This window comes from Oryctolagus cuniculus, chromosome 17, assembly GCF_964237555.1.
Source record: "Oryctolagus cuniculus chromosome 17, mOryCun1.1, whole genome shotgun sequence".
Classification (NCBI taxonomy): Eukaryota; Metazoa; Chordata; class Mammalia; order Lagomorpha; family Leporidae; genus Oryctolagus; species Oryctolagus cuniculus.
Window position 1 is genome coordinate 42,230,363 of NC_091448.1, and position 23,655 is coordinate 42,254,017.

The 23,655-nt window shown below is 44.4% G+C and overlaps 1 protein-coding gene across 2 annotated transcripts in view; it reads left to right on the plus strand.

Annotated features, from left to right (window-relative positions):
• The window catches only part of UTP6 (UTP6 small subunit processome component), a 40,858-nt gene extending 17,493 nt beyond the window's left edge, over positions 1-23,365 (plus strand). The window contains exons 9-19 of one of the 2 annotated variants that reach the window (XM_051825453.2): positions 1,368-1,449; positions 2,250-2,331; positions 3,829-4,013; positions 6,973-7,052; positions 7,774-7,851; positions 13,867-14,046; positions 16,989-17,069; positions 17,250-17,359; positions 19,890-19,956; positions 20,869-20,941; positions 21,827-23,365. In XM_051825453.2, coding sequence (XP_051681413.1) covers positions 1,368-1,449; positions 2,250-2,331; positions 3,829-4,013; positions 6,973-7,052; positions 7,774-7,851; positions 13,867-14,046; positions 16,989-17,069; positions 17,250-17,359; positions 19,890-19,956; positions 20,869-20,941; positions 21,827-21,984 — 1,176 coding nt within the window. In that variant the 3' untranslated portion in view covers positions 21,985-23,365. The remainder of the gene's footprint in view (positions 1-1,367; positions 1,450-2,249; positions 2,332-3,828; positions 4,014-6,972; positions 7,053-7,773; positions 7,852-13,866; positions 14,047-16,988; positions 17,070-17,249; positions 17,360-19,889; positions 19,957-20,868; positions 20,942-21,826) is intronic. The other variant, XM_051825454.2, reaches the window with a different exon arrangement.
• Positions 23,366-23,655: the final 290 nt, after the last annotated feature.

The following is a 23,655-nucleotide window of genomic DNA, read 5'->3' on the forward strand; positions in this document are numbered from 1 at the left end:
GGGAATCCCAGGTAGAGTTCCATGTTCCGGTGTTGCGCCTGGCTGAGCCCCAGTTGTTGCGGCCATTTGGGGAGTGAACCAGCAGATAGAAGGTTTTCTGTGTCTGTCTGTCTCTCTGTAACTATGCCTTTCAAATGCATAAATAAAATACAAAAAAACAACAACAGGTATTTGGACTACCTGAAGTGGTCCTCAAAATTATTATTGAGGAAATAACCAAATACTGTGGAATAGCACTTTTATATATGGGTTCAAGGAGCTTCAGAAAGATGAAATGTGTAGTTCCTAGACTTCTTTCTTTTCCTTTTTATATAATTATTTACATGGCAGAATTTTTCTTCCAAAGATTTATTTATTTATTTCAAAGTCAGAATTATGCAGAGAAGGAGACAGAGAGAGATCTTCCATCCTCTGGTTCACTCCCCAAGTGGCTGCAGTGGCTAAGGCTGAGCCAGGCCTTAACCAGGATCTTGCAGGTCTCCCATGTGGGTACAAGAAGCCCAAGCACTTGGGCTATTATCTTCTGCTTATCCTAAGCCATTAGCAGGGAGCTGGATTGAAATTGGAGCAGCCAGAACATGAACCGGCCCCTTATAAGGGTGTACTGGTGTCTCAGGAGGGAGCTTTACTTACAACACCACAATACTGGTCCCCAGAATAATTTTTAAAAAAGATTTATTTATTTGTGTAAAGGGCAGAGTTAGAGAGAGAGAGAATGAAAGATTTCTGTTTGCTCATTCACTCTCTAAATGGCTGCAATGATTGTGACTGGGTCAGGCCAAACCCAGGAGTTCAGAACTACATATAGTTCTTCGGTGTGTGTGGCAGAGGCCCAAGGGGTTGAGCCATCTTCTGCTGCTTTCCCAATAACATTAGTAGGGAGCTGGATTGGAAGTGGAGCAGCTAGGACTTGAACTGGCATTCATATAGGATGCCAGCATTGTAAGTAGAAGCTTAACTTGTACCACAATGCTTGCTCCATGGCAGAATAATTTGAAAGAAAGGTTTAGAACATTAGGCTGAAAAAGGAACTTTGTTATCTTCTTGTTAATTTGGTTTCCAACTCAGACCTTTTTTATCCAAGTAAAATCTTAACACAAAAGGTTAAACAAGGCATGTAGCACTTGACCTATTCTGGTCTAAACGGAGTGAGACTTTAAGGCATGCGATCTTGCCAACACTCCAGCATCCTGAGTGAAAAGAGCAGGAAGATGAGTGATCTTGTTTAAGCTGCATGGTTTACAAGTAAGAGGGCTGGGCCAGACATAGAGCTTATGTGGTACAGGTAATCAAGGAATGTTAATTTTCATCATGGTGCTTTCTCTACTCAGTAGTGCTATGGTTACGTTTTATATCACTCTCTTTAGAGGAATCTTGATTATCCTCAAGAAATCCTTAAGGGCGAGTTGGCACGGATCATCTACAAAAATTCTGTAAGCATAATTAAAGGTAGGTGTCTATTGGACATTTATTTGTGGTAAGAAAGTTTAATATTCTCTTTACAATGAAAAAACCTTTGCTAATTTTGAAACTTTCCAGTAGGATGATTATAAAACTGATCGTACACATAATGTTCTGTTTCTTTCAGAAAAGGTTTTTTTCTCTTAGATTTTTTTTTTTTTAAGATTTATTTATTTATGTGAAAGGCAAAGCTACAGAGAGGCAGAGGCAGAGAGAGAGAGAGTTCTTCCATCCACTAATTCACTCCCCAAATGACTGTAATATCTGGAGCTGGGCTAATCTGAAGCCAGGAACCAAGACCTTCTTCTGGGTCTCCCACGTGGGTGCAGAGGCCTAAAGGCTTGGACCATCTTCTGCTGCTTCCCCAGGCTCACTAACAAGGAGCTGGATTGGAATTGGAGCAGTCGGCATCTGAACTGGCGCCCAAATGGGATGGTGGCACTGCAGGTGGCAACTTTACCCACTATGCCACAATGCCAGCCCCTTGTCCCAGATTTTTATTGGACATTTCAGTAAGTTTTCACTGAGTACTTTACTCATATTGGGAGTCAGAAAAAAAGATAATTTATTCCATTTCCTTGTGCCTTTCATAAGTCTAGAATGAAAATTAGAAGTGCTTACAAATACTCAAATATGGCTTTGCTTGTTGAGTAGGACTGTGAGGAACTTTTCTTTCGTATTTTGTTCTATTTCTGCATTTTTCAAAAACAAGAAAAAGAAGTTTGTATTTTTAGAGCAGTTTTTTTTACTGATAATGAACCTTTCCTCACCTATTTTTTAAATTCTAGGTGCAGAATTTCATGTGTCATTACTTTCAATTGCACAGCTATTTGACTTTGCCAAAGACCTACAAAAAGAAATTTATGATGAGTAAGTAAAATAGTGGAAAGGTGACTGTTTCTCTTGCTGATCTGTGATAAGGTACTTTTTTTTTTTTTTTATTTTTAGATTTATTTGAAAGGCAGAGTTAGAGAGGGAGACAGAGAGAGAAAGAGTCAGAGGGAGATCTTCCATCTGCTGATTCATTCCCCAAATAACTGCAATGTCTAGATTTGGGCTGGTCGAAAACCAGGAACCCGGAGCCAGGCACTTCTCTAGGTCTTCCACGTAGGTGCAGGGGCCCAAGCACTTGGGCCATTCTTTGCTCCTGTCCTAGGCACATTAGTAGCAGAGAGCTGGATCAGAAGTGGAGCAGACGGGACTTGAACCGGTGCCCACATGGCCTGCTGGTATTACAGGCAGCAGCGTTAGCCACTGTGCCACAGTGCTGGCCCAATGTGATAACGTTTTAAAGAAGTATATTTAGAGGGGTGGAATGAAGATATCACACAAAGTCCTTGATAGGAAAGCTAACTTTAAGATCATGTGTTTATGGTATATTTAATGTTTCTGGCGATGTTCTTTGGCTTATTTCCTTTGTATTTATTCAATAATAAATACATCCTAATGCTTAAATAAATATTAATATGGTACTTTGCTTGTGTGCCTTTCTCCAATAAAATGAGAGTTGTATTCATAGGTGTTAATACTTGAATACTGTAGATAATTCTAATCTTTGCTGTCTGATTATATTGTTTAAGAATTACTTGCAATGTACCTTGTGGGAACTTCATTCTTAGGTAGTTCCGCTCACAAAAGAGATTAAATAGACTTGTATCATTTTGGATATCTTCAAGGTTTTGGTAGGGATTAGGTTGTGCTTTTTCCTCTGTCTCTATTACAGCAAATTTAGTCTGAGCATCATAAGCTTCTCTGGAGTTCATTGAGGCTTGTGTTGTCATGGTGAGCTGCTGACTTGATTTTGAGAGCTGACTTCAAAGTTCACATTTGTGAGTGATGCCTGACATGTTCTGGAATTCTTTAAGTGAATGGTGACTTTGTTCCATTGACTAGATTCAGTTTATTTTTTACAATTTTTTAAAGCTGTTTATTAGAGAGAGACAGAGGGAGCTGCCCTCCGCTGGTTTGTCCCCCAAATGCCTGCAGTGGCAGAGACTGGGGCAGGCTGAAGCCAGGAGCCTGGAACCGAATTCCAGTTCTCCCATGTGGGCAGCAGGAACCCAACTGAACCGTTAACCTGATGCCTCCAGGGTGTGCATCAGTAGAAAGCTGGAATTGGGAGTGAAGCCCAGACATGAACCCAGGCACTGGCATAGGGATGTGGGCTTCTCAATCAGTGTCTAACTGCTCTGCCATACATTCCCCCTCCCCCCACCCCAACCAAATTTATGGAGTGAGTAAGGAGATTCTGGAGAGCATATTGAGAAATGCAGTTATTATGAGGGTGTCCTATATGGAGCTCTTTCTGTGGTTGATATTATTGTGTGTTAAGTCTCTTGTCATAGATGCAAATAAACTATTTTTCAGCCTTCAGACTCTACACACAGATGACCCTCTCACTTGGGATTATGTGGCACGGCGAGAATTAGAGATCGCGTCAAAACCAGGAGAAGAGCAACCTACAACGAAGTCAGCCAAAGCGCTGGAGGTGTGCCGGCGGGAAGACAGGTGCAGTGCAGTGTATGAGGAGGCCGTGAAGACTTTGCCTACGGGTGAGCTGCAAACCATGGTGTAGTGTTAGGGTAATGGCCTCCATGAATGTGAAACTGAAGCTCCCCTTCCTATTACCCAAATCAGCATCAGAAATGTTTGTGTAGTACAGTTCTCAGCATGCCTGCCTTTTCCAGCTTGTTCTTCCCACGATGGTGAAAATTGGAGCATTTATGACCTTCCTCAATAATAATGGTATTTATTTTTGGGAAATGATAATGCCGAAAGCTATTATTATTTTTAAAAGATTTATTTATTTATTTATTTTTTGACAGGCAGAGTTAGACAGTGAGAGAGACAGAGAGAAAGGTCTTCCTTCCATTGGTTCACCCCCCAAATGGCTGCTGTGGCTGGTGCGCTGTGCTGATCTGAAGCTAGGAGCCAGGTGCTTCCTTCTGGTCTCCCATGTGGGTGCAGGGCCCAAGCACTTGGGCCATCCTCTACTGCACTCCCGGGCCACAGCAGAGAGCTGGCCTGGAAGAGGGGCAACCAGGACAGAATCCAGTGCCCCAACTGGTACTAGAACCCAGGGTACTGGCGCCGCAGGCAGAGGATTAGCCTAGTGAGCTGTGTTGCCGGCAAAAGATTTTATTTTAAAAAGCGGCAAAGATAAAGGGAGAACAGAGAGAGCTTCTATCCATTGATTTATTCCCCAGAAGGCCACAACAGCCGGGGCTGGGCCAGGCCAGATCTGGAGCCAGGAGCTCCCATCTGGTTCTGCCACATTAGGCAACAGGGACCAAAGTACGTGGGCTATAATCTGCAGCCTTTCCAGGTACATTAGCAGCAAGCTGGGTCAGAAGTAGAGCACCCTTAGCTCTGGCATGGGATGCAGGTGCTGCAGGTGGCAGTTTAACCTGCTGCAGCACAACACTGACCTTTATTATTTCTTAACTATTTTTTTTTGACAGGTTGCAGGGGCCAAAGCCACAGGGCCACTATGCCATGATAGCAACCCCATGCTTTGCTTATTTTATTTTATTTTACTTTATTTTGTTTTCTTTTTGACAGGCAGAGTTAGACAGTGAGAGAGAGAGAACAGACAGAAAGGTTTTCCTTTCCATTGGTTCACTCCCTATATGGCCGCTACCTCCGGCGCACTGCGCCGATCCGAAGCCAGGAGCCAGGTGCTTCTTCCTGGACTCCCGTGCAGGTGCAGGGCCCAAGCCCTTGGGCCATCCTCCACTGCACTCCGGGGCCACAACAGAGAGCTGGACTGGAAGAGGGGCAACCGGGAGAGAACTGGCGCCCCAACCGGGACTAGAACCTGGGGTGCGGGCGCTGCAGGCGGAGGATTAGCCTAGTGAGCCGCGGCGCCGGCCTGCTTATTTTATTTTTATTTAAAGATTTCTTTCTTTCTATTTATTTATTTATTTATTTAGACAGGCGGAGTGGACAGTGAGAGAGAGAGAGAGAAAGGTCTTCCTTTTGCCTTTGGTTCACCCTCCAATGGCCGCCGCAGCCGGCGCACTGCGGCTGGCGCATCGGGCTGATCCGAAGCCAGGAGCCAGGTGCTTCTCCTGGTCTCCCATGCGGGTGCAGGGCCCAAGCACTTGGGCCATCCTCCACTGCCCTCCCGTGCCATAGCAGAGAGCTGGCCTGGAAGAGGGGCAACCGGCACAGAATCTGGCGCCCCAACTGGGACTAGAACCTGGTGTGCCGGCGCCGCAAGGGGGAGGATTAGCCTATTGAGCTGTGGCGCTGGCCAGATTTCTATTTATTTTAAAGTCAGAGATACACAGAGCAGAGGCAGAGAGAGAGAAAGAGGTCTTCTATCTGATGGTTCACTCTCCAGTTGGCTACAAAAGCTGGAGCTGTGTCGATCTGAAGCCAGGAGCTTCTTCCAGGTCTCCAACACGATGCAGGGGCCCAAGTCCTTGGGCCATCTTCCACTGCTTTCCCAGACCATAGCAGAGAGCTGGATTGGAATGGAGCAGCCAGGACTATGGGATGCCAGTGCTTCAGGCCAGAGCGTTAACCCGCTGCGCCACAGCGCCGGCCCCTCTTAATTATTCTTTGATAGGAATTTCATTTTTTAAAATTACTAATACTGGTAAATAAAGACAACAGGATAGAGAGCCTGAGTAAGGCTTTTGAATTTTTATTTATGCCATCTTTCAATATTTTTTCTCTAATATTTGAAATGTTTTCCTGTAATCAGAGTACTATTCTTGCTGTCTGGCTTCTTCCTTTTTTTTTTTTTTGACAGAGTGGATAGTGAGAGAGAGACAGAAAGATCTTCCTTTTGCCGTTGGTTCACCCTCCAATGGCCGCCATGGCTGGCGTGCTGAGGCCAGCGCACCGCGCTGATCCGAAGCCAGGAACCAGGTGCTTCTCCTGGTCTCCCATGGGGTACAGGGCCCAAGCACTTGGGCCATCCTCCACTGCACTTCCTGGCCACAGCAGAGAGCTGGCCTGGAAGAGAGGCAACCGGGACAGAATCCGGCACCCTGACCGTGACTAGAACCCGGTGTGCCGGCGCTGCCAGGTGGAGGATTAGCCTATTGAGCCACGGCGCCGGCCTTTTTTTTTTTTTTTTTTTTTTTTAAAGGTTTATTTTATTTATTTGAAAGGCAGAGGTAGAGCGAGCAACACAGGGATATCTTCCATCCACTGGTTCACTCCTCAAAGGGCCACAAAAGCTGGGGCTGGGCAGGCCAAAGCCAGGAGCCAGGAGCTTCCTCCAGGTCTCCCACATGGCTGCAGGGATCCAAGGACTTGGGCCATCTTCTGCTGCTTTCCCAGGCACATTATCAGGGAGCTGGATTGGAAGTGGAGCAGCCAGGACTTGAACTGACCCATATGGGATGATGGCGCTGCAGGTGGCAGCTTAACCTTCTGTGCCACAGTGCCAGCTCCCAGGCTTCTTTAAACTTCTTCATCAGGGTTTTCTCTTTGAAGTGAAGATGCACGGTGCTTATTGAATTGGTCTGATTACGGTGATCTTTGTCACTATTCCAGGGCCCATGTGGAAGTGTTACATCAACTTTTGCTTGGAAAGATTTTCTAAGAAGACAAACAGTGAATTTCTCAGAGGGAAGGTAAGGACTTAAGTTACATGGTTATAGTGGCTCACTAGCAAGTGACTTTTTTTTTTTTTTAATATTTATTTATTTATTTGAAAGGTAGAGTTACAGAGAGGCAGAGAGAGAGACAGAGACAGAGGTCAGTCAGTCTTCTATCTGCTGATTTTCTCCCCAGACGGCCACAACAGCTGGAGCTGTGCTGACTGAAGCCTGGAGCCAGGAGCTTCTTCCGGGTTTCCCACATGGGTGCAGGGGCCCAAGCACTTGGGCCATCCTTTGCTGCTTTCCCAGGCACATTAGCAGGGAGCTGGTTTGGAAGAGGAGCAGCCAGGACTTAAACTGGCACTCGTATGGGATGCTGGCACTGCAGGCGGTGGCTTTACCAGTTATGCCACAGTGCCGGTCCCAGGATTTTCTTTCTGAAGGAAGGGTTTGGGACAGCTCCTGAGAACTTTCCGCCTAGCCCCCGTCTTTCTCTTGTGGGTGACTGCTGTTCTGAAGGTCTGGGTTTAGTTTATGCCTAAGGGCCCTCCAGGTTGGAAGCAGCTGTCTGCTTACAGCCTGTACCCCATACACCTGACCTGCTTGGGCAGTCAAAAGTGAAATCAACAAACGGCAGCAACTCAGTCTCTTCACCAAATTCTCAGAAATATGCAGAACTGCTTTTGTTGGTGTCGGAGGCATGTCACTCCTGTTGGTATCCTTAAAATGGACTGAAGGATTTTTCTGTTTGCAGAGGCTGGAAAGAACCATGATTGCGTTCAGGAAGGCACATGGACTGAAGCTGCTGTCAGAATCCCAGTACAAGCAGTGGGTAAGGACGTGGGGAGCACATTCACTGCCAGTTACAGCACTTTATTCCAGTTGTTTTTTGACAGTCTTACACATTTGAAATATATATACTTATATGAATAGGCCCACTCAGAAGATCCGTATGTAAAGAGTGTTTACTTTGGGCTGTCAGTACTCAGTATATGCTAAACTTGAAATCTGTACTAGTGAAGCGAGGAATATCAATTTTTTTAAAAACTTTTATTTAATAAATACAAATTTCAAAAGTACAACTTTCTGATTATAGTGGTTTTTTCCCCCTATAACCTCCCTCCCACCCACAAACCATCCCATCTTCTACTCCCTCACCCATCCCATTCTTCAAGATTCATTTTCAATTATCTTTATATACAGGAGATCAAGTCAGTATATACTAAGTAAAGATTTCAACAGACTGCACCCACACAGAAACACAAAGTATAAAGTACTGTTTGAGTACTAGTTATACCATTAATTTGCATAGTACAACACATTAAGGACAGAGATCCTATATGGGAAGTAAGTGCACAGTGACTCCTGTTGTTGATTTAACAATTGACACTCTCTTATTTATGATGTCAGTAATTACCTGAGGCTCTTATCATGAGCTGCCAAGGCTATGGAAGCCTCTTAAGTTCACAAACTCCGACTTTATTTAGACAAGGCCATAATCAAAGTAGAAGTTCTCTCTTCCCATCAGAGAAAGGTATCTTCTTTGATGGCCTGTTCTTTGCACTGGCATCTCACTCACAGAGATCTTTTATTTAGGTCATTATTTGCCACAGTGTCTTGGCTTTCCAAGCCTGAGAAACTTTCATGGGCTTTTTAGCCGGATTGAATGCCTAAGGGCTGATTCTGAGACCAGAGTACTGTTTAGGGGATTTGCCATTCTATGAGTCTGCTGTGTATCCTGCTTCCCATGTTGGGTCATTCTCTCCTTTTTAATTCTATCAGTTATTATTAGCAGACACTGGTCTTATTTATGTGATCCCTTTGACATTTAATCCTGTCTTTATGATCCATTATGAACTTAAACTGATCACTTTAACTAGTAAGATGTCATTGGTACATGCCAACTTAATGGGATTTGGAGTCCCATGGCACATTTCTAACTCTACCATTAGAGGTAAGTCTGAGTGAGCGTGTGCTAAACTGTACATCTCCTTCCTGTTTTATTCCCACTCTTATTTTTAACAGGGATCAATTTTCAGTTAAATTTAAACACCTAAGAATAATTGTGTGTTAATTAAAGAGTTCAGCCAATGGTATTAAGTAGGAAAAAAAATACTGAAAAGAATGAAATAGTAAGCTGTCAACAGTCAGGACAAGGGCTGATCAAGTCATTGTTTATCATAGTGTCAGTTGCACTTCTACAGGTTTCCTTTAGGTGCTCAGTTGTCACAGATCAGGATTTTTTTTTTTTTTTTTTTTTTTTTTTTTTTTTTTTACCGCTGTGTAGTATTCTATAGAGTACATATCCCATAATTTCTTTATTCAGTCTTCTGTTGATGGGCATTTAGGTTGATTCCATGTCTTAGATATTGTGAATTAAGGTGCAATAAACATTGAGGTGCAGATAGCTCTTCTATTTGCCAATTTAATTTCCCTTGGGTAGATTCCGAAGAGTGGGATGGCTGGGTTGTGTGGTAGGGCTATATTTAGGTTTCTGAGGACTCTCCAAACTGTCTTTCATTGTGGCTTTACCAATTTGCATTCCCACCAACAGTGGATTAGTGTGCCTTTTTCCCCATAGCAAGGAATATCATAATGTGGAAAACACTGGAACAGAGACTCTGAGTTGGGTTTTTTTCTGTCTTCCCATTCTTCCCCCCAACCAATTTGAAAGAATTAGAGAGTTCTTCCATCTGCCGGTTCACTCCTCAAATTGCTGCAGTAGCCAGGATTGATCCAGACTGAAGTCAGGAGTCAGGAACTTCTTCTAGGTTTCCCACATGGGCAGGGTCCCAAGCACTTCAACCATCCTTTGCTGCATTCCCAGGGGCTGGCGCTGTGGCGTAGCAGGTAAAGTTGTAGCCTGCAGTGTCAGCATCCCATATGGGTGCCAGTTCAAGTCCCGGCTGCTCCACTTCCGATCCAGCTCTCAGCTGTGGCCTGGGAAAGCAGTAGAAGATGGCCCAAGTCCTTGGGTCCCTGAACCCACATGGGAGACCTGGAAGAAGCTCCTGGCTCCTGGCTTTGGATCGGCGCAACTCCAGCCATTGCAGCCAGTTGGGGAGTGAACCAGTGGACGGAAGACCTCTTTCTCTGCCTCTCCTTCTCTCTGTGTGTAACTCTTTCAAATGAATAAATAAATCTTTTTTTTTTAAAAAAGTGGAGCAACCGGGACTCAAACCAGGGCCCATATGGAATGATGGCATTGCAAATGGCCACTTAACCTTCTATACCACGGTGTGGGACTTTAACCCACTGAGTCACAGTGCTGGGCCCCATCCATCTGTTTTGACTATCCTTTTCCTGAGCCAGGCCCAGCCCAGATTAACCACTGGTAGAGTAAAGACAGATGAGACATGTGTCTGTGTTCAGAAACTGACTTTCTGGAAAGAGGCACAGTAAGCCATCTGTATCTTGTTTTATGGGTAAAGTTCGCTAGGGACCAGAATAGCAATGCACAGTTAGAATTTGCTACTTAATAATTTGGTGACTTGGGCAAACCACTTTTCTGAGTTTGTTTGATTTTTTTTTTTTTTTTTTTTTTTTTTTTTTTTTTTTGATAGGCAGAGTGGACAGTGAGAGAGAGAGACAGAGAGAGAAAGGTCTTCCTTTTTGCCGCTGGTTCACCCTCCAATGGCCGCCGCTGCAGCCGGCGCACCGCGCTGATCCTGGCAGGAGCCAGGATCCAGGTGCTTTTCCTGGTCTCCCATGGGGTGCAGGGCCCAAGCACCTGGGCCATCCTCCACTGCACTCCCTGGCCATAGCAGAGAGCTGGCCTGGAAGAGGGGCAACCGGGACAGAATCCGGCGCCCCAACCGGGACTAGAACCCGGTGTGCCGGCGCCGCAAGGTGGAGGATTAGCCTATTGAGCCACGGCGCCGGCTCTGAGTTTGTTTGATTTTAAAATAGTGATAGTGGTGCCAGCCTTTTGGCATAGTGGGTTATGCTGCTGCCTGTGACGCGGGCATCTCATATGGGTTCCAGTTCAACTCCCGGTGGCTCCACTTCTAATTCCAACTCCCTACTAATGTTCCTGGGAAAGCATCAGGGGATGGCCCAAGTGCTTCGGCCCCTGCACACACGTGGGAGACCTGGAAGAAGCTCCCGACTCCTGGCTTCAGCCTGCCCAGCAATAGCCATTGTGGACATTTTGGGAGTGAACAACAGATGGAAGATCTTTGTCTCCCCCCCCCCCCACCCTACCTTTCAAATAAATAAAATAAGTGTTTTATTTATTTATTTGAAAGGCAGAGTTTCAGAGAGGCAGAGGCAAAGAGAGAGGTTTTCCATCCACTGGTTTACTCTACAAATGACCACAAAACCTGGAGTTGGGCTCATCTGAAGCTAGGAGACTGAAGCTTCTTCCATGTTTCTCACATAGGTTCAGGGGCCCAAGCACTCAAGACATCTTTTACTGCCTTCTTACACCATAATAGAGAGCTGGAGTGGAAGTGGAGCACCTGGGAATCTAACTGGCATCCATATGGGATACCAGCACCACAGGTGGTGGCATTACCTATTACACCATGGCGCTGACCCCTAAAATAAATCTTTTAAAACACATAAAAAAGAGTAGTGGTAGTGATCTTTGTTCTTGTTAAATCATAGAGTTGTTGAGGGCATTCATGAGATACTGAAGGTGTTTAATGTATTTAAATACCTTCATTGAGGAAAGAACAAAAGCTTCTTGTGTATATATATATATATTTAAAGGTTTACTTATTTATTTGAAAAGCAGAATAACGAAGGGAGGGAGAGAGACAGGAGAGTGAGATCTTCAATGTGCTGGTGCATTCCCCAAATACCTGTAGCCATTGGGTGGCAGGGACTCAAGTTCTTAGGCCATCAAGTACTTACGCCATCATCTGCTGCTTCTCTCGTTGATCAGCAATAAACTGGATTGGAATTGTAGAGTAGCTGGTACTTGAACCAACCACCCTGATGCGGAATGCAGGCATCCCAAGCAGCGGCTTAATTTGCTGTGCCACAACATCCACCCTTATGCTTGTTGAGTGCCTTTTATTAACTCCTACCTCTTTAGTTAATATAATTGCAATGAATACCTTGTTACTTTGCATCCTATTCTGTATAGTATTCTGTTTTTACATTAACATTTACTCCATCGTTTCTATATATGGCCACATAATGGTATTATTATACCAAGACTGAGATACCATTGTCTTGTTCTGGCATCTGTCTGGACAGATCACAGGCCTGGATGATTTTCATGTGTGTCCCTTTGAGCTGGCAAGTTTGTTACTGCCTGTAGATTGCAGTCCCTGAGTGTGGCCTGGCAGTCCCGTCCTTCCATTTTCATCTTTCTTTGGTATCCCACACTCAGGTCTGGTGTAGCCTTTCTTCTTCCTTCCACCTCAGCTCTCATTTGCTGACCTGGCTTTTAAATGCTGCCACTGATTTAAACACTGTGCTGATTCTATACCCATACTTTTTCCAGATTATTCTCCACAGAATGATCTTTTAACATTGTCAGGTGATCGCGTTGCTTCCCCTTGTCCTTTGGATAAAGCTACTCATGCTCCTTGACTTGGCCCCAGCTGGATTTCCAGTCTCATCATCCAAGTCTCCAGTTTGCATCCTACCTGTTAGGCATTCTGAACTTAGAGTGCCTTTCATATCCAAGATATCTTTTGTGCTCACCCTCTGACATGTGCTGGTTGGGAGAGCTTTCTGTTTTCCTGGTGGGAGAAGGAGGGTGTCTGCTTTCCCCTGACAGTGCCTGTTCCTCAGTCTTCCTTCAAATGCTTCCTTTCGAGAGTTCTTTTTCATCACTGCCATGGACCCCGGTGGCTGCTTCTGACTGGTACCCCTGGAGCAGATGGTTCTTTATCTGTCATAGCACATATCAAATAGCCTGTGTCTGATTTGCTCTGTTAAATCTGGCATGTGTAATCAAATGCTGGCTCAGTGAACTGATTATTTACTACCATTCACTTGTTTTTCACAGTTTTGTAAAATTGGATTTGTTTTCATTTTTTCCCTCCTGTTAAAATAGTGTAGATACAAGTGTTTTGAACAGACAGGATTTCCATTTGTTTATTTGTTGGGACATACTTGTTAAAGTAAAATTCTCAAACATATTAAGAGATGAACACTTTTATAATTCATGTTAAATAGTATCAAACTACATTTCAGAAAAATTGTGGCAATTTATGGTGTATCCAGTTCCATTTGAATGAATATATTTCCTTACTCCTCTACAAATACTAATTTTATCTGTTTTTTGATTGATACTGTGGTATGTGTGGGTTCTAGTTTGGTAGACTATACTGAAAACTTCTAGTCTAAATTATTAAATTATTTACACTGTCTGCTTCTCACTTCTACCCTGTTTTTTTTTTTTTTTTTTTTTTTTTTTTTTTTTTTTGAAGACTATTTAATTGAAATGCATCATCACAGATAGAGATCTTCCATCTATTGATCAGGGCTGGGCTAGGCCAAACTAGGAGCTAGGAGCTTCTTCCAGGTCTCCACGTGGATGCAGGGGCCCAGTACTTGGGCCATCTTCTGCTGCGTTCCCAGGTGCATTAGCAAGGAGCCGGATCCAAAGCAGAGCAGCCGGGGCTTGAACCAGTGCTCTGATATGGGAAGCTGGTGCTGTAAGCGGCGGCCTAACCTGCTGTGCTGCAACAGTAGTCCCCCTTCCTTGTTGTTTGATGGCCCTTGTGCATAGCCAGATTATTCACTTTTTGCCTGTTTAGCAGCTGTGCGAAAAGGTTTAGTGGAAAGGGTGTTGAAATGGTTGTCTTGGTTGTGGCCTTTGTTCTCGTTTATGTAAGTTATTTAAGTTTTGGCAGTTAATTTTCCGGTAATCCTTTGTCTTACCTAGATTGAGTTGTTGCTGCACCAGGAGTTGTTTAGGGAAGCGTCGGAGGTGGCAGTAGCTGGGACGGACTTGTTCAAGGACTCTGGGACAATGTGGCAGATGAGGCTGCGGGTGCTGATCGACTCACAGAGCCCTGGCGTGGACAAGCTTGTTGAAGAAGCCTTTTTGCATCTGAAACCCCAGGTCTGTGAGTGTGGACTTCGTGTTCATTCTGTCTGGGACACCTTTCAAGACTTCAGCCAATGCTTGTTTGGAGTATACTTGTCTGAGGGGAGCTGGCTCTTGAGTGGCATTTGTTATTTTTTTATTTTTTTAAGATTGATTGATTTATTTGAAAAAGTACAGAGAGAAGGGGAGTGACAGAGAAATCTCTCACCTGCTGGTTAACTCCCTAGATGCCTGCAACAGCGGGTGCTGGACCAGGAGCCAGGAACCCCATCTGGGTCTCCCCCATGGGAGGCAGAGGCCTAAACACTTGGGCGACCTGCTACTGCTTTTCCCAGGCTGCTAGCAGGGAGCTGGATTGGAAGTAGAATAGCCAGGACACAAACCAGTGCCCATATTGGATACTGGCATCTAAGGTGGTGGCTTTACCCACTACACCACAATGCCAGCCCCGACATTTGTTTTTAAGTGGTCATAGTTCAGGGGTGAAGAATAGAAGAATTTACCTGCGTTCAGTAGCTTATTTCTAATTATTTGAAAGTTGACTAAATTATACAAAACTTCTATTCTGTTAGCTATCTTCCAGAATTAATAGAATATTCTCACTTGCATTTAAAGCTGAACATAAATTCAACTTTTAATTATAAACATATTTAAATTTTTTTAAAAAATGATATATTTTTAAATTTATTTTTTATTTTTTCGGACAGGCAGAGTGGACAGTGACAGAGAGAGATAGAGAGAAAGGTCTTCCTTTTCCGTTGGTTCACCCCCCTATGGCTGCTGCAGCCGGTGCACCGTGCTGATCCGAAGGCAGGAGCCAGGTGCTTCTCCTGGTTTCCCATGTGGGTGCAGGGCCCAAGTACTTGGGCCGTCCTCCAGTGCACTCCCGGGCCACAGCAGAGAACTGGCCTGGAAGAGGGGCAACCGGGACAGATTCCGGCGCCCCGACTGGGACTAGAACCCGGTGTGTCGGCGCCACAGGCGGAGGATTAGCCTAGTGAGCCGTGGCGCCGGCCAATATGTTTGCATTTTTTAAAGGTAGAGTGACAGAGGGATGGCAGAGATCTTCCATCTGCTGGTTTCCTTCCCAGATGGCTGTGAGAGCCAGGGCTGGACGAGGCTGAAGCCAGGAGCCTGGAACTGCATCTGGGTCTCCCACATAGGTGGCAGGGCCCCAAGTACTGGGCCATCTTTTGCTACTTTCCCAGGTACAATAGGAGGGAGCTGGATTGGAAATGGAGCTGTCGCTTCCTGTCTTCGTGGAGGAACGACACAGGACCCTGCGCTGTTCTTTTGTCTGCTCGGCCCTCCCCGGGTTTGCTGCTGGTTCTTCCCGGGTTGGCTACTGTCCCTTCCACCTCCGTGGAAGGGCAGTTCCCCCTGCCACATTCCCCACTTCCGCGGGGGAGCGGCACACCGCCGGCCGGCTCTCTCGGGGGCTGCACAGGTGTTCCCCTTAGATGTTCCTGGTGCATGCCGTCTCTCTCCTCCTTTATAGTCCTCCTCCGCCAATCCCAACTCGGCTGCCCACACGCCAAGCACACTGCTCTCCTCCAATCAGGAGCAAGTCCTACAGTTTATTGGCTGAACTGGAGGTAGCTGTGTAGAAGCTGTTTTCTTCTCTCCCAGCGCCATATTGTGGGAGAGCAGATGCATAGAATAAATCTTAATTCCAGTAACAGTATAGTCCGAGTTGCTCCCCACAGGAGCAGCCAGGAATTAAACTGGTACCCATAGGGGGGGATGCCAGTATTGCAGGCAGTGGCTTAACCTGCTGTGCCTGTTTGCTAGCCTCTTAAGTTGAAAGGTCTAGGGGCTGGTACGGTGGTGTAGCGGGTAAAGCTGCTGCCTCCAGTGCCAGCATCCCACATGGGTGCTGGTTCGAGACCCGGCTGCTCAACTTCCCATCCAGCTCTCTGCTATGGCCTGGAAAAGCAGTAGAAGATGGCCCAAGTGCTTGGGCCCCTGCACCCGCGTGGGAGACACCCGCGTGGGAAGAAACTCCTGGCTGTTGTGGGCAATTGGAGAGTAAACCAGTGGGTGGAAGACCTCTCTCTCTCTGCCTCTCCTTCTCTCTTTGTAACTCTTTCAAATAAATAAATCTTAAAAAATTTAAAGGTCCAAATCTTAAAGCTTTGCAGTGAATATTTTAGTAGAAAAAAATGTATTGTACAAGGTGGATTGTGAAAAAAATCTGCTTACTTCTGTATGCCTGTGGCCCATGAGTAACAGCTAGTTCAGCCTAGATTAGTTATTTCTTGTGTTGTGGATCTTAGGAGAAACATGACCGGTCTGTGGTCTGTCTAGCTATGGACTCCTTTTTGTTTTATTTATTTATTTGAAAGGGAGAGTTGCACAGAGAGAAGGAGAGACACACACACACAGAGTGAGAGAGAGAAATCTTTCATCCACAGGTTCACTCCTCAAATGTCTGCAACAGCCGGGGCTAGTGCAGGCAAAAACCTGGAGCCTGGAACTCCATGCAGGTCCCCCAGCTGTGTGGCAGGGGCCCATTTTCCCAGGCACATCAACAGGGAACTGTACAGGAAGTAGAACAGCCAGGTCTATTGCAGGGTGAGGGAAACTCGACAGGCTGCATCCCCATGCACAAGAGAACAGCTGCTATGGACTCTTAACTGCTTACTTAACAAAAAGATGATTGGTGGTAATTGTAGGCAGAGTTCCTCAACAGAAAGGAGAGTGCTGTGGTGGGTGACTGACTTGGTTAGGAGGCTGTGTGTGCTCTGGGATGCCATTCCTGCTGGCAGTGGACATGCTGTCACAATGTGGACAGACTGGGAACAAATCAATATTTTACAGATTGATTATTTTAGAGGAGCCTTCTGAGAGTGGTTGGTTTTCAGAGTTTAGAGTTTAGTATTAAGCTGACCTTTTTCTTTTCTTTTCTTTTCTTTTTTTTTTTTTTTTTGTTAAACATAAAAAATTTCTTTGAGCAGGCTTGTGTGCCATTGTGGATATCTTGGGCAGAGTGGACTGAAGGTGCCAAAAGTCAAGAGGACACTGAAGCAGTCTTTAAGGTCTGGGCTTTGTATTCCAAGTCTTTTGCTGTGGGGATTGGGTAGCTAGGTTTGCTTGTTGTCTGGCTTTAGGATTATATCATCAGCGGGTCTGAAACCCTGTTGAGTGGCTTGAGCTGATTCTGGGGGTAATTTGTCTTAATATCCATAATTTTCCTCTTTTTTTCTTTTAAATTGTAGAAAGCTGTCTTAGCTGTCATGGGTCCTGACTCAGTAACTCTGAAGGACAAGTATCTGGATTGGGCTTATCGAAGTGGTGGATACAAAAAGGCCAGAGCTGTGTTTAAAAGGTAATCACAACCGGGTTCTAGTCCCGGTTGGGGCACCGGATTCTGTCCCGGTTGCCCCTCTTCCAGGCCAGCTCTCTGCTATGGTCCAGGAGTGCAGTGGAGGATGGCCCAGGTCCTTGGGCCCTGCACCCGCGTGGGAGACCAGGAGAAGCACCTGGCTTCTGCCTTCGGATCAGCATGGTGCGCAGGCCGCGGAAGAAAAGGAAGACCTTTCTCTCTGTCTCTCTCTCACTGTCCACTCTGCCTTTCAAAAAAAAAAAAAAAAAAGGTAATCACAGGTGTTTATGGCTGTTGCTGGTGTGTCCACGCCATATTCAGCTCCTCGTGCCCAGATTATATGGGTCACAAATAGTATCTGAGCAAGTAATGCAGATCCAGAAGATGTTTTCAAAAAGTAATGTGTTTATCTTTTCTTGAAGAGTATCAACAGTTTGTATCTATCGTGTGTGTGTGTGTGTTGGGGGGGAGCTTATGATTCATTGTACTTTCATTATTAAAAGGAAAACAGTGTTAATATATCGTTTTTAAACTTTCTGGGAAAGTGCTGTGGCATAGCAAGTTAAGCCACGCTCCACTTCCCATCTGGCCCCTGCCTAATGTGTCTGGGAAAGCAGAAGATGGCCCAAGTGGTTGGGCCCCTGCACCCACGTGGGAAACCCAGAAGAAGCTCCTGGCTTCTGTCTGGTCCAGTTCCAGTAGTCGTGAATGTTTAGGGAATGAACCAGCAGATGGAATATCTCTGTCTATTCCTGTCTCTCTGCAACTCTGCCTTTCAAATAAAATAAATAAATCTTTAAAACAAAAATTCTGTCTTTTTTTTTAAGATTTATTTATTTATTTGAAAAGCAGAGTTACAGAGAGAAAGAGAGATCTTCCATTCATTTGGTCACTTCCCAAGAAAGATCTCTCAGTCTCTCCCTCTCTCTAACTCTGCCTTTCAAATAAATCAATAAATCTTAAAAAAAACCAGCTATATGATATATATTACATGTGTATTTTAAATTTATATTTAATGGATGGGCAGAGGGAGAGAGAGCCAGACAGTGAGCTCCCACCCGACTCAGGAACTCTATCCAGGTGGGTGGTGTGGGTTACAGGAACTGTCACTTGAACCATCACTGTTGTCTCCTTGGGTCTTTGTTAGAGGGAAGCTGAAGTCTGGAGCTAGAGCTGGATAGCAAGCCTCCACACTACACTGTGGGACAGGATATGTTACCTGGCGTCTTCACCTCGGGCCAGACACCTGCTATGCCATATCATATGTTGCCTTGTGGATGTGTCATACTTTATTTGGGCCACAGTCATTCTGGCTTTGTGAACATTTCTGCACAAATGTTGGTAATTATGTATATATATATACACACACACACAAACACATATATATATATATATATTAAAGATTTATTTATTTGAAAGGCAGAGTTAAACAGAGAGAGGAGAGGCAGAGAGAGAGAGAGAGGTCTTCCATCCAGTGGTTCACTTCCCAGTTGGCCCCAATGGCTGGAGCTGTGCCAATCCGAAGCTAGGAGCCAGGAGCTTCCTCTGGGTCTCCCACGTGGGTGCAGGGGCCCAGGGACTTGGGCCATCTTCCACTGCTTTCCCAGGCCATAGCAGAGAGCTGGATTGGAAGAGGAGCAGCCAGGTATTGAACCGGCATCCATCTGGGATGCTGGCGCTTCAGGCCAGGGCATTAATCCACTGTGCCACAGTGCCGGCCCCAGCAATTATATGTTTTACTGGAAATGTTCATATTAGAAATTAATTCCTTAGAATATAGTCTTTTTTTTTTTTTTTAATTTATGTTTATTTGAAAGGCAGAGCTACAGAGAGGCAGAGGCAGAGAGAGGTCTTCCATCCAATGGTTCCCAACCCAGATGGCCACAACAAGGCCATGGACTTGGGCTATCTTCTACAGCTTTCCCAGGGCATAGCAGGGAGCTGGATGGGAAGTGGAGCAGCCAGAACTGGCACCTATATGGCATGCTGGCGCTGCAGGCCGGGGCCTTAACCTGCTGCACCACAACGCTGGCCCCTGCTCCACTTCTGATACAACTTCCTGTTCTAATGTGCCTGCAAAAGCAGTGCCAGATGGCCCAAGTACTTGGACGACCCCTGCACTCAGGTGGGAGACCCAGATGAAACTCCTGCTGCTAGTTTTGGCCTGGCTCAGCCCTGGCCATTGAGTCTATTTGGGAATGAAATCAGCAGATGGAAGATCTCTGTCTCTTGGCCTTTTAAATAAATAAAGAAATCTTACCCCCCCCCCCCCCAAAAAAAAAAAATTTCAAAATGTGAAAGCAGAGAACAGAAGAAAACCGTGTAGGACAGAGTTATTCCATAATGGTGATGACAGCCATCAGAGAGTGGAAGTTGTGGAGATTGAGGTTGAGTCATGGGGAGAGGGTGGCCATCAGTCCAGTGCTTTCACCGAGTCCCAGCCAGGTCTTCATTAAACTACAATTTGTTGAGGTTCTGGTTGGTGTTTTCTGGCACCGTGGAAAGTGACGTGCCCTTTCCCTTTCTATTTCAGTTTGCAGGAAAGCCGTCCATTTTCAGTCGATTTTTTCAGGAAAATGATCCAGTTTGAAAAGGAGCAAGTGAGTGTTGTGTCTAAACATTTCTTTTCTGGGAAAGTGGGGTAGTGGTTATTAGTCTGCTGTGTTGTGTGATTTAAAAGCCTCCCATAAAGCTATATATTTTGGGGCCCTTAGTCCAACGCTTTTCATAGACCTGGTTCAGGAGTGGTAACCAAAGAGGTGAAGATCCGTATCTGGAGAATAGAAAACCCAGAAGCTGCTTTTTAGAGGAAGCCTTGCCTGCCACGCTGGGTGTGGTGCTGTTGCTTTGCCTCTTCAGCACCCTGGTTATCTCTTGTGTGGGTACGAGGGAGAGAGGAGGTACTCACTAACTATTTTTGATGTTTTCAAACAGAACCTGTGAATGGGACAACCACCAGAAATTGTCATTTAAAAAAACATGAGGCAGGCACACTTGCAGTTGTGCTAAGAGACATTATTATCCTTGTTTTCAGGTGAAGAAATGTGTAAGATCAGATCAGGGGGTTTACAAAGCTTGCTAGAGGTCATGTAACTAGTACTTATTTATATTTTGCCTTGTCATAAAGAAGTTTAAGGTGGACGTAAACTAATAAATGTCAGAGCCTGGGTACTCAGAAGGAAGAAATCTTTAACCGTAGGGAGCAGAACCTTCATCATTTATTTCTTTATCTAAACCCAACTCGTCCCTTGAGGCTTTCAGAAACCTCCCCTTCATGTTCTCCCACTGAAAATTCATGAGACTTCTCCCTGTTATCAGAACAAAGTGTTTTTATGTTTGACATTTACATCACTCTGTTGGGTGGTGTATTTGACTTTATTCTGAGTAAATAGAGCCAGGCTGTGTTCATCTTAAGCCCCTTCCCGTTTCCCTGTCAAATTCCTAACTTGGTAGCTGCTTAACAATGTGGTTGAAATGAATTTGTGACATTACAATTTGAGCTTTTGTTTTAGGAATCCTGCAAGATGGCAAATTTAAGAGAGTTTTATGAAAGGGCTTTGAGAGAGTTTGGATCTACAGATTCCGGTAAGTAAACTTTTGAGTGCATGTGCATGGTGGTTAGAACAATGTTTTGTTTACTTCCCCCTGCCCCCACTCTTGCTTTGTGCATGAATACATGTACACGTAGTTTGGCTTACAATTTCAAGGTCATAAGCCATGGGTCTTGTATTAAGAACTCTGGATCAGAGAAAGATTTGCTTGGTCTGGTTCTCATAAACTGTATTTGTAAGGAAAGAGTTAATGTAGGTCAGAACAAAGAGGAGCAGGTGTTACAGCCCAGGTAAATGTGGGATGCTAACTGGCATTTATTTTCATTGGTTGTCACCAGATTGCCCTCATTTGTAGGACTTGTACAATGTACTTCTGGGGCTGTGTGTGTTGTGTACTACCTGAGACTTTATGTATGAACTACTAAGCACTGGCGTGAATAGTTATTAAATTCATGTTGAACGATACATTAGCTCCTACCAGTTTTTCAGCAGACCTTTCCTTATGAAATAAATTTTAAAAAGTGCCATTTTTGCTAACCTTAGCAAATTTTAATAAGCACGGTGACAAGGTTACAGTGAACTCTTTGAGTGTTGATTTCAGCTTTAAAGAAACTCAGCAAAACCTTCTCTCCAAAAATTTAGGATTTTTGAGTTCATTAAGTAACATAGGATATTGTGGTTACTGTGAAGGGATTTTCTTCCTAAAAAAAAAATAAGAGGCAAACCTTTCATTGCTGGCCCTTAGTGTTGGGATGCTTCAGAAGGGGTATTGTTTCACATGATTCAAAGGGAATAATGGCAAGAAAGTAACTTTAGAAATCTTGTATTGATATACTTAAGGAAATATTTGTTAAGGAAACCTTTTCAGTTGTCTGACTGTATATTTATAGTCATTTTCTTTTTGTTTGTTTCTTTGAAGATCTTTGGATGGATTACATCAAAGAGGAGCTGAACCACCCACTTGGCAGACCTGAGAACTGTGGACAGATCTATTGGCGAGCCATGAAAATGCTGCAGGGAGAGTCAGCAGAGGTGTTTGTGGCTAAGCACGCCATGCACCAGGCTGGCCATCAGTGACAAGGAAGGACACAGCCAATGCTGTGATGTTGCATTGCAGGCTCTGTGGGCAGACTGTATTATGAGTCAGTCCGTAACTTATTCAGAATGGTAGAAAGGATGTCTGCTTGATCTTGAGACATACTTCAATTTTTTATTAATTTGTTAATGTTTAACTCCAGAAAAAAGAACTACTGATTTCATATCTATTTGTTGAGCCCAGACCCACCATGGGCCCTCAATGTTCTCTCTGCCTTATGGAAATCCTACAACTGAGTTTAATTTATTATCTCAGGTCCAGCGTATATATCTCTAATTCAGATCTAGGAGTCCGTTAAAATGGAGGAGAAAGTACAGTTTTGCTAGTTTATTGTTTACTCTTATCTTACTTTAAAAGTATACATGATTTGAGTTTGTTCTAGAAAATATGGAGGGAAAAGGACAGTATGAAGAAAATGAAAGCATCCTGTAACCCATCTAGAGATTACTCAGGAATTTGATCAGAATCAGATATATACAATCACATCATTGACTCATTTATTCGTTCAAGAAATATTTGCATGCCCGTCATGTGCAGTAAAGAAAGGGAGGATTTGGGGGGTGGAGAGTGGGGGTTGGAAAAGGACTGTGCTTATGAGCTAGGTGAAGCAGCAGAGAAGGAGGTGCTGGGTATTGGGGAAAGTGGCTGTTGAAGAAGGTTGAGATAGACAGTGTTTAAAATCTCTGAACTGAGGAGCAGAGGAGGCACAGCAACAAAACCAGGGCAAGGGCAGAGAGGCAGAGAAGGGCCTGTGCAGGGAGGCATGGGAGGACAGCTTGGTGAAGGGGATTGTTTGAGGTACTGCCTTTTAACTTAACATCTGACATCACCAAGAGAAGCATTCAGTGAGGTTTTACCTCATTCTCTGTTTCACTTAATACTGTGTTATAGCCCCAGGTCATTAAATAGCTTTAAATACATTCAATGTGTTCATAACACTGTATTGGAAAAATGAGCCAGGACTGAACTTTGCTGATCCCCTTGTCATTTTTGATGACGATTTTTGTCAGTCTTTGTATGCCTGGTTATTTCCTTACGAGATTGACAGCTGCCAGTGGAATACTGGATTGGAGGATGTAACTTTTAGAGCCTATTGTTAAGAATTGCCACTTTGCTCCTTCTTTCAAGCAGCGTATGAATAAAGTGGCAACACCCTGGCGTCTATTGGATATTGAAAAACATTTTGTCTTTTTCCCATTTTAATAGGTGAAAAGTGATATGTCATTGATTTAACATGCAATTCTTTGATATTAGTGTTTTTTTTGTGTCTTCTTACCTTTACACATTTTTAGATTTTTTAAAACTTTTCTTGCTAATTTATGAGATTTTTTATATATTAAAATGTTAATCTTTTGTATCTCATTTGTTGTAAATAATTTTTACTTCTAGCTTTATGTATGTGTGTGTGGTGTTTCTTGATACCCAGAGGTATAAGGACATTTTTAACTTTTGCATTCTAAGTATTATTTGCATGTCATTTAAAAATATTTGTTTGTTTGAAAGAATTACAGAGACAGAGAGAGGTCTTCTATCCACTGGTTCACTCCTCAGTTGGCCACAATGACTGGAGCTGTGCCAATCTGAAGCCAGGAGCCAGGAGCTTCTTCCAGGTCTCCCATGCAGGCGCAGGGACCCAAGGACTTGGGCCATCT